Genomic DNA, 14567 nt, shown 5'->3' on the forward strand with positions numbered 1-14567 from the left:
CTGACCCGATGCCAGCAGACCATGAACGATAGTCCGAAAAGTAGGACAAAGTTGAAAAAGTTGAGGCTGAGACGAAGTGCCGTCAGGGTCTAGGACGGTGCCTGCCTGTTCGGGCCTAGTGCGGACCCCAGCGGAATGATGGCATCACTCATGTCGACTTGGAAGTCTAGCCCACCGAGGTGACTCCACCGTAAGCTACGTACAAAATGTAGTCTCCTCCCACCACCGGTGTAACAGCCATTATACACGCAATCCCACGCTACAATGTCCAACACAGCCAACAACAAGGAAGTCGCGCCGTCAATTGACGTGAAGAACCTCTGCTATGCCTTCCCGGATGGCTCGAGTGGGCTGAAGGATGTCTTCCTTGACCTGCCACCCGGCAGCAGAACACTTTTGATCGGAGGTAAGCAACATGGAATGTTTTGTGGGAGTCTCGACTAACGATCCCAGCCAACGGCGCGGGTAAAACCACGCTCCTCCGTCTCCTCTCCGGCAAGCGCATGGCCCCCTCCGGCACCGTCCACATCGCGGGCATCGACCCTTTCAAGATGGGCCTCGAGGGTGTGACCTACCTCGGTCTAGAATGGGTGCTCAACCCCATCGTCCGTACCGACATCGACGTGCCCACCCTCCTGTCCTCCATTGGCGGCGACCACTACACCGAGCGCCGCGACGAACTCGTGCGCATCCTCGACATCGACCTCAGCTGGCGCATGCACGCCGTATCCGACGGAGAGCGAAGGCGTGTACAACTTGCCATGGGTCTGCTGAGACCGTGGACCATCCTGCTGCTGGACGAGATCACCGTTGATCTCGATCTGCTATCGCGCAGCAACTTCCTCAACTTTTTGAAGAAGGAGACGGAGGAAAGACCTTGCACAATCGTATACGCGACGCATATCCTGGATAACCTCGCAACATGGCCAACCCATCTCGTGCACATGAGCCTGGGCAAGGTGAAGAAGTGGGGCAGCACCGAGGACATGGATGTCAAGGTCGAGCAGGGCGAGCGCATGTACACAGGAAACAGCCAGCTGGGTGAGCTGGTGTTGAAGTGGCTGCAGGAAGATTTGACAGAGCGGGGACCTAGGAACGGGAAGGGTGAGGGCGCGTCGTATCAGAATCTGGAGGGTAAGGGTGGTTATGGCGCTGAGAAGAGGGTGGAGAAGGAGTAGGGCGGAGGAGTGTGAGAGAACACATCTCGGCACGCTTCAACAATGCGTGTCGATGGAGTTTCAACAGGCGTTTGGGCGGCACTCAACGATGATACCCCGTCATATTCAACAACTATATTTCATTGCACCTACACTTCGCCCATATCCTTACACGATACTCGCTCGTGAACGATCCAATTCATATGCAAGCCTGGCAGAAGGATATGGGATGATTTCAATTATCAACCATTTCGCTCACTTTGCGTGGCATGAGGATTTCTAAAAACTTCAGATCGTTGTGGATAAAACACTTCAAGTTGATCGATTGTCCGAGTACTGCGCTATCGCCAAAGAGGGAAGGCGCACCCCGCTTGACGCTAACCAACATTTTCCGTCACTCAGTCATTGGCAGCCGTTCCGGTCGTCCCATCAAATGCATGTTACGGTTCGCAAGGGCATTCAGTAGTATCAAAATGGCGCAAGCGCCACGCAAGCCTCTGATCACCATCGTTGGTGCAACAGGAACTGGCAAATCTGATGTAAAGCTTAAGTTGTCCAGTCACGCTTCATCTTGCTGACCACAGCAGGTAGCTGGCAGTAGAAATCGCGCGGAAATATAATGGCGAGATCATCAACGGCGATGCGATGCAATTGTATCGTGGGCTGCCCATCATTACCAACAAGATTACGCAAGATGAGACGAAAGGCGTTCCTCATCATCTATTAGGCTGCATCAGCCTCGAAGAAGAGACATGGACTGTGGGGAAATTCGTAGGCGAGGCTTTGAGAACAGTATGATTGAACGAAGTTCATTCCAGGTGATTACTGACATGACCAGATCGATGAAATTCGAAGTAGAGGCAAACTCCCAGTCTTAGTTGGTGGCACTCACTACTATACGCAGTCACTCTTGTTCCAGGATGCGCTATCAGATGAGCCCGAGTTGAATCTGAATGAGAATAGCCAACCTCTACCAATACTTGAAGAGCCGACCGACATCCTGCACACAAAGCTAAGGGAAGTTGATCCCATCATGGCCGATCGGTGGCATCCAAATGAGCGGCGCAAAATCCAGCGGTCACTTGAGATATATCTAAGAACAGGCAAACCAGCTTCGCAGCTCTACAAAGAGCAAAAGCTTCACCGCGAGGCCTCTGCTGTCCAAGCGGATGGCACAGCATCGGATAGTCGGTCAGGCCTTCGTTTCGAAACTCTTGTGTTCTGGGTGCACGCCAACAAGGACGTGTTGCATCGCCGTCTTGATGGCCGTGTTGATAAGATGATCGCCCGAGGTCTGCTTTCTGAAGTTGATGAACTCGGTAGTTTCCGTGAACGCCACGAATCTAATACTGGTGCGAGCATAGACCAAACTCGCGGTATCTGGGTATCCATAGGATACAAAGAGTTTTTGGAGTACCAAAGCGCTCTTTCGGACAACTCACGCGAAGTATCCGAGCTGGAGAAACTCAAGACCCTCGCCATCGAGAAGACGCAAGCTGCTACCCGTCAATACGCCAATCGGCAGATCAAGTGGATACGCATTAAGCTTCTCAATGCACTGATCAGTGCAGGCCAAAAGAACACCACCTTCCTAGTCGACGGTTCCAACATATCTCAATGGGAAGACAAGGTCACCAAACCCGCCATAGCCATTACCGAACAATTCCTCTCCGGACAACCACTACCATCGCCCTCTTCACTATCACCAGCAGCAGCAGAAATGCTGACACCGAAGCGCGAGTACGATTTGGGGCAGCGACCAGACCTCTGGCAGAAGAAGGTCTGTGAGACATGTGGCACGACGTCTATCACCGAGAATGATTGGAGTTTGCATGTCAAGAGCCGTGCACATCGAAAAGCAGTAGCCACAAGAAAGAAGCAGGAGAATGCACACAAGATGCGGAACGGTAGCGCGAAAAGCCCTCAAGCAGAAGTGATTGATGTTCTCGAACACTATCTAGATACCTTTCCTGGAAGCCAAGAGCCCAAATGAGTGGTGGGCTGATACAGCGGAGTTGAGAAGCCTCCTTCGTTCGCATTCCTTTCCTGTGCTCAGCAGCTGCACCCGCCGCGACATCCAGTCCCAGGGAGATTGTTTGCGTTACAGGCCCCATCGTTTGCGCACGTCACCCAACCACCGTTGCCTCCATCGAGAGCCAGCCAGCACCATTCTCCTAGATCGCCGCATTGCTTCCAACAGTAGCCGTTCTCGCAGTCCTAGGGACGAGCGGCACAGCTTTGCGCGTGGGATTCTTCGAGTGGTGAGATGTCGATAGCGGCGGTGGCACCAACGAGGATTGCGAGGGCGGTGATGAGCTTCATGGTTGTGGTTGGACTGAATGGTGAATTGGTTAGGCTTTGGGGGGTGGGGCACCATGGGAGGAGTCTCACTTTTTCGGTCTGGCGTTGGTCTGGAGGTTGTATTTGAAGGAGGTAGTGGGAGTTTGTCTTGTGCCTGAATGATCTTTACGTATCCTTCTTGTCTTTATATACGTTCGAAATTACACGCCGTGAACGCCGGTGATGATCCCAGGGTATCGTCGTGTATCCCTAACCTATCCACCAACACTCTGGAATGCAGCCTCTATTATACACCCTTCCATGTATCCAATCCACTTAGAAGCAACAATGCATTCCACTCAGGTCTCAATCATCCTTGTGAAGACGATCACAGGCACCGCCATTGCAAGATCCCGCAAGATGCCTGAAGTGATCGCAACGACGACGTATGCACACGGCGCCATTGCGAGCACACTCGGCGCAGCTGTCGCGAGTGCTGTCGCATGGCAGACCATTGGCAGCACAGTGCTTGCACTTGATGACGCGGTTGTAGGCCCTTGACGATACTTCACCGATGCTGCTATAGGGATTCGTGTTAGCATGTACAATAGCAGTCGTATGATTTATCAGTGGCTTACCTGTAACCTTGTGCGCCTATCGCGATGGCAGTGGGAGGGACAGCGACTGGAGGCGAAAGCATGGCGACCTCGTTCGAAGCGACTGCAACTACAGCCGGCGCGACAGCAGCAGGCGGGGCTATACCGCTGTTCTGCACTGAAATACGTTCCATTTGCAGCTGCAGCTGCGCGACCTTCTTCTCTTGCGCCATCGCATCCCTGATGGCAGCTTGCTTGTAAGTCTCTAGCTGGAGCTTCAAAGCGTTGACCTTCTCCTCTGCATCCTTGATCTTCTCTTCGGCCTCCTTCGCTGCCTCCTTCGCTGCCTGCATCACTTTCTCCTTGTCCGCGATCAATGCAGTCCTAGCGTCCTGTAGGCGCTCATTCGCAGTGTTGGAGAGCGACAGGTGGTACGTGAGACGGCTGATGCGATACTTGGCGTCCGCACGTTCTTCCTCGGCAGTGAGTGGCTCGCCCATGTCGGCGTTGGGATCGCTAGATGTTGTCAGTGAAAGTACATGGTAACTCGCGTGAGTACTTACGGGGATGGTGCCCTTGATTCGCTCTGGGAAAGAAGGTAACCGAGCTCTTCAGTAGGGTTCTCGAAGAACATATCCCGCATCATGGTGGGCTCTGGGTAGTCGTCCTCGTAGTCATCGGCGTCTTCCTCGTTGCCGTACTCGTTATCGAGACGGTCAGTTTCGCCGCCTGCTTCATGCATCTCCGTGTCCTCATGGACGCTGTCCTGGACGTCGTTGACTGCGCGCTGGTCGGCCATGCTTGTAGGCAGAAATCTTGCTCGATACAATGAAGAGATGCGGGGTCAAGTCAGGGCGGGTTTTCAGATATATCTGAAAACCTACGCTAGGCAGACGCGAGCTGTCTAGGCAGAATACAGCTAAGCAGTGGGGCAACGCTTGGCTAGTCGAAGTGAAAGTGAAAGTGCGGCCATCTCACGTGGTTCAAATTCTAGTGTACAAAGGAGAACAACACAAGATATATGTCGTTTCGATTGTCTTTGCGGTCTAGATAGTCTGATATGACGGTACGTAACACTTCGTTACACTGAGAAATTGCAGTCGATGAAGCAGAGATGGATGGTCAATCACTGCAAAAAGAATGAAGAGTCTTTCGGGTAAGAGAGATGTTATATTGTGTGTAGTCATGATAGAACCTGGCGGAAGAAAGAATGCAGTGCGATACTCAGTATGTGTTTGTAGATTGGTTCAGGTTGTCGCTTTTATACTGTATCATCCCCGCAAGTTGACGAGCCCAGCCTTGATTCCCCAGTCAATTCGCTACATATGCCTCACGAGATAATGCGCATAGCCGTGGGAACTTTCCTCATAACTCCTTCTCGCTCTCTACGGCCCACTTTCCATCGCAATTGCCTCCGATGTCCTGCGCTGGCGCTCGTCCTCCGCTTTCCTGGCTTCTACCTGGATGTCCGCGATATCTTCGGGATGCCTCTGGATCTGCGACCTGATGATGCCGATTTGAGAACTGATAGTAACCGCCTGATTGGCGTGGAGGTGAGTAATGGCTTCTAGCTTTTTGTTCGTGCGCGCGTGGGCGGCTTTCTCTTGCGCGAGTTCTGCTTCGAGGCGAGCGACTGGATCGACTGGGCTTTGGGGGAGGGACATGGTGGCGCTGAACTTAGGGCTAGCTGTTAGTGACCTGGCTCAGATTAGGGGGAAATCGGAGGAATACCTTGTTTTTGAGCTGTACGGGGAAGGTGCGGCTGGATGGTTGCTGGCAAGAACGGTCGCGGAAGACGTTAGATGGCAAAGGTGGTGGCGGGGGAGAGTGGACTATGATCTTGCGTTATCAAGGCGCGATCTAAGTCTCTTTCACTTTCATCGGCTGTTGTTTGTTGTTTGCTCGCTTGGGCGTAGGGCCGCACAAGTGAAGGTGCGTCCGGCACGAAATACTCGTGGCCCGTCTGAGCTACAACACTGAACCGTCACCGCCGAACCTCGCCCTCGCAGTCATACAATTGATTGCATCCGCAGAACTAACTCTCCTTCAGTTGCCAATCATGGCTGAGCGCAACGACCTCGTACCGCCTTCAATCTGGCAAGTGCCGCCGGCACAGACAGACAACGTCGGCATGAACGACCTACAAACCAAATTCCAGGAGAATGAGCCAGCACCACGTGATTTCTGGTTGCCGGAGCCTTACAAATCGTTCTTGGAAGAGTCAGAGAAGCGATATGCGCAACAACAGGCAGAAGAGGCAGCTGCCAAAGAATATCAGAGAGAGTTAGAGACGAGGGAGTCGGATCACGAGAAGGTTATGAGGCATCTAAAGCTTGACTTCAGAATCCAGGTCGACGGTCTCAAGCGAGAGAACGAAGAGCTACAGATCACGATTGACGCCTTCCACATGCTCTTTGACAAGATACGCGACAAGAATACGGCAGAGATCCAGGCACTTACTCAAGCGATGCAGCTACTTCAAGGTGAAGTGTATGCCAAAGCCAAGGAGCTCAAGGTCATGTATGACGCGCACGATGCTCTGGTCAAGAAACTCGAGGACGAGAGGGCGGAGTTACCGAAGAAGCTGGCCGACTCTGCGAAGAATGCGCTTGCTCTCCAGTCCAACGCACTCAACTCATCTGACAAGGCCGTTGTTTCAAAAGGCCTTGCGTTAGTACACGACAGCCCTTACTACTTACATGGCTAATTCTGTTTAGATCCGTTCCTGCGCACCTCAAAGGCAAACCTGAACGCTTCGCACACTGCACCCAGTGCATGCGACACAACTGGGACTGCGATCGCGGGATTTTATGCAAGAACTGCTCGATGCGAGGCATCAAGAAAGGTTGCAGGCGAGTTGCGTGCGAAGACTACAAGAAGGGCATATGCAAGAACAAACAGTGCCGCTTTGCACATGAAGGAGAGATATACAAGCGCCTGGATCCTTCCGAAGATGTATGGGGTGATGGCCGTGAGCTGAGTCCCGTCGAGCTCGACAAGATGGGTGTTTGGTAGATGGACTATAGCTCGCTAGTACTACATAGCATGAGAAACGTCGAGAGAGATGTGAGACAACACAGTATTGAGAATACAACATACAATTTGTGCTGCATTATATGACAGGAAAGATGGCTGTGGAGGCGACAAATGATTTTTGGTTGATGGAAATGATCCTGCGCATGAGTTGTCACGTCCTGGGTATCATTGTACACCTACATTTAGCGAGGTTGGCAACAATGTATACAATTACATCTAGGGCTTCAACGCTCTCGGTTCTACAGCAAAGAGTTTGTTGAACATGTTCTGTGGGTCGTACTTGGCCTTCAGATCTTGCAAACGTTCGTAGTTGTTGCCAAAGACGTCTCTGGACTTCTCTTCGTACTCTATTCGGGCGTTAGCATACCGCTGCCTGCATAACAATATCATTCCCGTGTTCGCGATATATAAGTGAGGATTTCACACTTTGGAGAGTACTTACGATCGTAGTTCCCATACACCATTGTCGCTCCATGACTGCCTCTCTTGCCAATCCACCCATCGTTGCTCGCCGCTGCCTCAGCGCCACCACGCTGAAGTTCGTTCTTGAACAAGAGCGCAACATCCCTCGACCACTGCCTACATTTCTGATCGTTACCTTGATCCCACCACAATGGAGCAACTGCCGCGTTGAAGTGTCTTCCGCGGTTCGCAAAGGCCATGTCAGAGTTGGTGACTTCAACAATCTTCGTCGGGTCTAGTAGCTCCCACATAACCTGCGAGCCAGCGGCATCGGATGTCTCGTCAGTAAACTTGGCGTACGCCTCCAAGACGGATACCACGAAGTCGCCACGAACAGGAAGCTCGAACCCAGCTCCCTTGATCGATACACGCGCGCCGATGGGTAGATCCATGAGTTTGTTTGCCTTGGCGTAGGGCATCATTGCCATGGTACTCATCAAAGGTTCCAACCCAACGATATCCTTGAATAGCTCTTTGCCGTCTTCTTCCGACCCATGAAAGATCGCGGCTACGAAGAACAGGACCTGGCCACCAGCAGGTGGAGGCCTGACGAAACCGAAAGCACTCGCAGCTTTCCCCGTCGCTTTCGAATCGCCATCTGCGTTCGGTGTGAAGATGTCGTTGCATGCTTCCACGGCCTTCTTGATGATATCTGGCGTCGGTGGAAACATCATGAACCCAGCCCACAGATCGCCTGTCTCATGGGTGCGGAATACAAACTCAATACCGACACCAAAGTTCTGTCCCGCGCCGCGCAGAGCCCAGAACAGGTCTGGCTTCTCATCGGTAGAGGCTTTGACGATACTGCCGTCCGCCAATACGACAGTACATGAAATAAGATTGTCGACAACCAGTCCGTGTTTGACTGTGAGCCAGCCAAAGCCGCCGCCGAACGTGAGACCACCGACGCCGGTATCTGAGACGGTGCCACCAACTGCTGCAAGACCGTACGGTGCAAGAGCTGCGTCAACATCACCCCAGACGGCACCTCCGCCAACTTTGATCGTTCTTCCCTCGACGTCGACGTCGGTAGTACGCATATGTGTATTCAAGTCGATGAGTAGTCCGCCGTCCGTTGATGATGCGCCAGCAGTCGAGTGACCACCTCCTTTGACGGCGAGATCAAGATTGTGTTCGGAAGCATACTTGAGGGTGATTGAGATTGCTTCTGCCGATTTGGGGATTAGGCATGCTCCCGCTGGCTTCACGGCAGCGCTTGACCATCGGTGAATAGATTTTGTGTATGCCTCAGTTTCCTTCGGTGTCACCAACTGGACGTCTGTATCTCTCAGAAGTTCGCGCAGTTCTGCGATGTCTGCTTCGTTGATCGGACTTTTGGTAGCCATCGCGAAGAGAGTAGTATAGCGACGAGTAAAAGGGACGAAGGACAGATGTTATGACGGATACTTGTACATATAGGGCTTCGAACGCTTGGTCCAATCTTGAGTAGACGAAGACGTGACGAAGCGGGTTCTAATATGGGGCGTAAGCTTACCACGCCGTCGACCGTCAGCAACGTAGAAGCATGGCGAATAGCTGTCGCCGATAGCTCGGCAAAAGTAAGGCCTACCATCGCCGGCCGTGTTGACAGGGAGCTCGACTGTATAACTGATATCGGACTGACCGTTCATTGGAGACGCCATGCGGTTTTCGCAACCCACCCATGGCGATCAGCTCGACCACATGTACACTACAGCCCATAAGGTCCCAGTTTCGAGCCCAATATCGCACGGTGTCACTAGACTCTCGTCAAGATCTATCGCCGTCTTTGTTCTGGGCCTGGCATGGACGTCAAATATGTGAGCTGGCCAAGCGCGTGGCGCTCGAATCTCGAATAGCTGATGCAGTTGTGCTGGACAGTGCCCAGTGAACATTCGGATGCTGACGGCCCAGGATAATGCGTCATGCTCAAACAGACGTGTTTGTTCCTAACCTGTGATGAAGCGCTGTCTGTGGGTTTTGGGGGTGGCTGATCAAACATGGAGTCGGTGTTGCGTTTCCGGTAACTCAATCAGACAACCTTGGAACCATGATCTGGAGGTCGACGGATGGAATAGAGGGCGAAATAGTGGATTCAAGGGGGTGCGCACGAAGACCGCAGTTGATACCACGAAGCTGTCATGATGGGAAGGGTCCGTCGAAATGACGCGCATAGGGAGCGGCGGGGAAGGGAAAGGGATCGGCAAACCTAGTTCAGCCTTGGCAGTCGCGTCGCGTGTTGCGAGCTTCTTCTCACGTCCGACGTTCTGTCCCATCCTGCATCCCATCTATTTCATCAGACACCATGCCTGCGCTCTCTTTTTTTTGCTATGTATTATGACTCCTGCATCGTCCGAATGGCGGCACGCGACCGAGTGCAATACCTGTGACGTCATGTTGTCAGCGCACGCGAAGTCTGCCTCAAAGGCTGCACAGATCTCGAACGATATCGCACGCGGTCGAACTATCATGGCGAAGTTTATTGCGCAGGTCTTTTCTGTGCGCATGCATGTCATCTTGCGATACTGCGTTGCGCGCTCAAAGTCGTGTCGCGAGCCAGGTCGGAGAGGATGTGACTCAACGCAAGCTCGACTTTCACTTCTCCCAGGTGCCTCACAAACCTTGATGGCGGCGAGGAAGAAGTTTTGATTAACGCCAAGTAGTGTGTCCTTGCATTTCGACCCTCGAAAGACAAGGCTTTTCTTTGTATAGGCCTCCAGACGCTGAAGATACCGTAACGGTTGCGGTACAGTCTAGGTGATGCTGGCTTCAATCCATTGCACAGCGCCGTGCACACATGGTAGGTACAATCTCACAACGCTTTTGTTCTGCTCGTCTATTCATCAATACTCTTTCCGCCGGAATCTGCTTGGGACCGTAAAGCTTGATGTGGGTGGGATTTTTGCATTCGTCTCGGAGAGGATGGCGAATGGTGTCTAGAAATTCGAGATGGCAAGACAGATATTTTATCTGCGGAGTTCATTTTCGTATTATCGCACGTTGGATTTCATGTTTAGGAGATGGTGTCATTGTGAATAGTGCACCTGGGCAGCATCTTCTCTCTAAACCAAGGTCACATGGTCGGCTTTGCGAGGTCGTCATTGCCGCCAGTATCGTGCTGCCTTCACCACAACAGCTTTGCCTCGCTCACCATTACTGCACGCTTACCTGGCTTGCATTTGTTACTCAGATCCGCGACTGCAAGCTGAGTTGTATGGCCTGTTGCCCTACGCGAGTCGCGATCTTGGACATTGTGCGCCGCCTAAATCCTCTGTCACCGACGATTTTTCAACCGCAGGACTGACCCATCGCTTCCGCGCACCACAACAACAACACAATCGATTCTCTCATTTTTGGTACCCCAACCAAGACCACAGACTTTTTCGCGACTTGACAGCGCAGCACATCTACACCCGACCTCTGCCAATCCCAAGGCAAAGCCATCCTTAAGTAGCGCAGTCGCCTTCACCTTCACTGGACGCATTCAATCCGACGCTCACCTGAACTATCGCTACAAGATTGCGACTAGCGCCAAAATACCACCTCTACTCGCACTTTCCTGCACTGTTTACCTACGTCTCACCTCGATCTTTGTCTACTCACCACAACACTATCCCACGATATTATCGCATCAGTCACACATTGCTACCCCGCGCGTTGATCGTGCATTTCCATCTCATACCGATTACCCGTACCCGAAACGCTCTTACTGTGATGGCGCCCTCGGCTCTCACCTCCCAAGGGAGCCCGTCGATCCCCGAACCCGCAAAGCCACAGCAACCCACTCCAGAAACGTCCCAGGAAGCTACCTCGCCCACAGTCTCACTTTCCGAAGAGAATTTCGCCCTTAAGCAGCGCCTTGCTCACTCTGAACTAGCCAAGAAGCACCTTGTCGAAGAAGTCGCGGATGGGAAGCAAAGAGTCATTGATGCCGCGAAGCGTGCTACTGCCGCCGAGATCGAAACGAAAGCAGCAAAGGCACGCGCTCAAAACCGCTATACAGAGAAGGTGCACGCCAATAACGAGAACCGTCACCTAAAGAAAAGAATCGATACGATGGACAAGGAGCGTGCGGACTTCATTGTCGGTGTTAATAGCATTCTTCAGGGTCGCGACGAGATGATAGCTAAGCTCGAGGAAGAAAAGGCTAGTGGAGAATGTTCTAAAGAAGAACTCATCGAGAAGTTCACAAAGCAGGTAGATGGCTTTCAACAGCGCTACCTCGCGTCTGAACGTGGTAAAGAGAAGGAGAAACGTGAAAAAGAGCTGGAGAAAAAGGTGTCTGATAAGATCATTGGCCAGCTTAAATCCGACAGGGACACGCAGGGCAACGTCAACAAGGATCTGAAGAGCGTGATCGCACAATTACGACAAGAAATCGCCACGGAGAAAGAGAAATCGAAAGCCGCAGCCGATGCGTCGACCATGGACCAGATCGAGGCTCGCGTCGCTGCTGCCAAGGCTGATGGGTTCAAAGAAGCCACCATAGCAAAGCAGAGCGAGAACGCTGAGTACCGAAAGACAATAGAAGAAAAGGCGACCGCACATGTCGCATGGATTAAGAAGGGCGTTGAGACGAAAGCGAAAGAGTACGTACAGAAAAGAGAGACTGAATGGCGTTCAGAGCAGACTAGTCTCATACAGAGGGCTTCTGCAGCTGAAGCTGCGCTGAGTGCTGCCAATACCAAGCTTTCGATAGCCCAGCAACGGCCTATAGCAGCATCAGTATCGCAACCTGTGCCAAACGATGCTCAGAGGCCTCCCAAACGGAGCCAACCGACTTCTTCGCAGGGAGCGTTCGACTCTAACAAGCGAAGGAGGCTTAACGAAACTGGGTAAGTTCTACATTGTTTCTATTGATGAAGCTGTTACTAATGCACACAGGGCTGCCGGTATCACTACACCAGACTTCCTGCGTACGCACTCGAACTCGCTTCCCTCCGATACCAATGCAATGAGCCCTTTGTCAACCACATGGTCGAACGGCGATACTATCATGGGCGACACACAGATGCAGAGGCAAGCTCGACATGTCGCACCGAATGGCATGCATGGACGAAGCTCGTCACAGCAGTCGACTGGCTCAGCAGGGCAGATGGCACCCGCCCGGCGTCCTTCGCAACAGCCTGGTGCCATGGTGGCCGCGCCTCCAGGACGCACATCCAGCAACATGTCACCCCAGCAGCAGCGACACTTGATGCAGAACTTGGCTGCGGGTAACGCCGGCAGTCAATCACCTAGATTTCCTCAGCATAACTTAGGCCTGATGCGCACGTCTCCGCAGGTCGGTCGACAGATGGGAAGTGGTCAGCAAATGACCAACCAGGCCGGCAACATGAACTCATACGACGGGGACTTAATGCTGCAACAGATGCAGCGAGATGCTCAGTCGCAAATCCGGTCACAGATGTCGACACCGGCGCATGGGTCTATGAGACGTACACTTTCGTACGGCTCAGCTTCTTCTGTGGCGCCGCCTCAACCTCACGTCGCGCAACACTCTTCGAATCAATTTGCACCCCCCACTGGGCAAGACTGGAGTATGAGGCAGAACTTTGAGCCGCAGAACTTATCAACAAACGGTACGAACCAAAGAGTGGCAGGAAACTACGCTCCTATTATGGAAGAGTTGGATTCGAATTTTGCCTTCGATGTTGACGCACTTACGGGAGATGTTGGTGCTTCTTATGCTGGTCCTTTGCCAGTCCTCGAAGACACACATGACGGCAACGATTGGTTTCCCACAGAACATAACAACACTCAGACGGCCTTCAATTCGACTCTCTTCTCGAATGGAACGCCTCCGATGTCCCAAACCGACTTCCAGCAGCCTCAACAGCGCAGCTACCAAACACATTCCCGCAATCACTCACAACCGTACGAGGGTAGTTCGAGAGACATGTCTCACGGGTCCAAGAGCCTCCAGAATGAGCCCACCATGAATATGAGCAGGAACGGTTCACGCCAGCCTTCTGTTTCGGGACGAGCGACTCGAGCTTCTTCCCGCTCTACACCTGGACCTTCTGGACCGTCTGGACGATCGAGACGCAAGACACCAGGTCTAGGGGAGCCGACTCAAGTCCCATGTGTGAACTGCTACCGTCACTGGTGGGAAGGCGAATGCGACGAAGGCGAGCCATGCTCAAACTGTGCTGCATCAGGAACAAAATGTGTGAGGCAGAAATGCATTAACTATGCTGCCGGCACTTGCGACAAGGGCATCAAGTGTCCCAACGTACACGAAGGAGATGAGCGTTACCAGAACGAGGAGTTCCTTGTAGCCCAGACCAAAGCGGGCAAGCGGCCTTCACGTTTGGGTACGAGGGCGGAAGCGAAGCCGGCGCCGACCCAGGATTAGGATGCTTGGCCTATTTGATATATCTTGAGGGCTAAGATGCTTGCCCGCAACTCCGGATGGTCGTTGCATTCTGGCGGCATTGAAGGGAGTTGATTATTTTTGTTTGGATCGAGTTTGCTATCCTTGGTATTTTTCCCTCCACCCTGGCTTGACAGCCCTATTGAGTTCCAGCCGCCCGAAAGGGCAGGCTCTCGTAGGGCTGAACATAGCCGGGTGGGGGTGGATGCTCTGGCCTTTGATAGCTCACAGCGTTGTGATTTCTTTATTGTTCTCTTTGTGCGACTCACTACAGGTACTCTCGGTGGTTGGAAGGTGGGTTGGAAACTGTATCATATACCGTAGTAGTAGTATCATAGAACCTTGATGATGCAATTTACCCTGTGCACTTTGAATGCTTCACCACCCTTTAACATGCAGTCTCGCGCTTGTGGTAAAAGAGAAAGTCTTCGAGACCATCTCTTTTGAGTTAACATCCTCATGGACTGTAGTGTGACAGTCATCTCCAGATTGTAATCGAATCTGGCGGTGGCAGCTCGCGATATCGACCGTAGCAATATCATCGCAAGCGTGCCAGATGTCGCGATGTTATACACTGAGGTCTGCGCGCCGCGCGCGGGGCTTCGATAATCACCTACGCCGGTGGCGGACCTGCGCTATTCCAGATACGATCTAGCTTATCAGAAATTCAGGGTTTTCAAG

At 52.5% G+C, this 14567-nt stretch overlaps 6 protein-coding genes across 6 annotated transcripts; 4 read left to right on the top strand and 2 right to left on the bottom strand.

Moving 5' to 3' along the window:
- Positions 1 to 264: 264 nt before the first annotated feature.
- Positions 265 to 1178, top strand: J4E88_005321 (uncharacterized protein; the record flags this gene model as incomplete). The annotated part of the gene is made up of 2 exons (XM_049398961.1): positions 265 to 406; positions 454 to 1178. The coding sequence occupies 2 exons, from the start codon at positions 265 to 267 to the stop codon at positions 1176 to 1178; spliced, it is 867 nt and encodes a 288-aa protein (XP_049255641.1).
- A 452-nt stretch (positions 1179 to 1630) lies between these two features.
- On the top strand, positions 1631 to 3150 carry J4E88_005322 (uncharacterized protein; the record flags this gene model as incomplete). The annotated part of the gene is made up of 3 exons (XM_049398962.1): positions 1631 to 1696; positions 1749 to 1949; positions 2062 to 3150. 3 exons carry the CDS (start codon positions 1631 to 1633, stop codon positions 3148 to 3150), a joined length of 1356 nt encoding a protein of 451 aa, XP_049255642.1.
- A 921-nt stretch (positions 3151 to 4071) lies between these two features.
- On the bottom strand, positions 4072 to 4832 carry J4E88_005323 (uncharacterized protein; the record flags this gene model as incomplete). The annotated part of the gene is made up of 2 exons (XM_049398963.1): positions 4072 to 4549; positions 4597 to 4832. 2 exons carry the CDS (start codon positions 4830 to 4832, stop codon positions 4072 to 4074), a joined length of 714 nt encoding a protein of 237 aa, XP_049255643.1.
- A 1260-nt stretch (positions 4833 to 6092) lies between these two features.
- J4E88_005324 (uncharacterized protein) lies at positions 6093 to 7048 on the top strand (the record flags this gene model as incomplete). Its single annotated transcript, XM_049398964.1, has 2 exons — positions 6093 to 6703; positions 6751 to 7048. 2 exons carry the CDS (start codon positions 6093 to 6095, stop codon positions 7046 to 7048), a joined length of 909 nt encoding a protein of 302 aa, XP_049255644.1.
- Positions 7049 to 7285: 237 nt separating this feature from the next.
- Positions 7286 to 8877, bottom strand: J4E88_005325 (uncharacterized protein; the record flags this gene model as incomplete). The annotated part of the gene is made up of 2 exons (XM_049398965.1): positions 7286 to 7416; positions 7512 to 8877. The coding sequence occupies 2 exons, from the start codon at positions 8875 to 8877 to the stop codon at positions 7286 to 7288; spliced, it is 1497 nt and encodes a 498-aa protein (XP_049255645.1).
- A 2347-nt stretch (positions 8878 to 11224) lies between these two features.
- Positions 11225 to 13868, top strand: J4E88_005326 (uncharacterized protein; the record flags this gene model as incomplete). The annotated part of the gene is made up of 2 exons (XM_049398966.1): positions 11225 to 12345; positions 12395 to 13868. 2 exons carry the CDS (start codon positions 11225 to 11227, stop codon positions 13866 to 13868), a joined length of 2595 nt encoding a protein of 864 aa, XP_049255646.1.
- Positions 13869 to 14567: the final 699 nt, after the last annotated feature.

Source organism: Alternaria novae-zelandiae (genome assembly GCF_023758075.1).
Source record: "Alternaria novae-zelandiae strain BMP 2774 chromosome Unknown scaffold_9, whole genome shotgun sequence".
In the NCBI taxonomy this organism is placed as follows: Eukaryota; Fungi; Ascomycota; class Dothideomycetes; order Pleosporales; family Pleosporaceae; genus Alternaria; species Alternaria novae-zelandiae.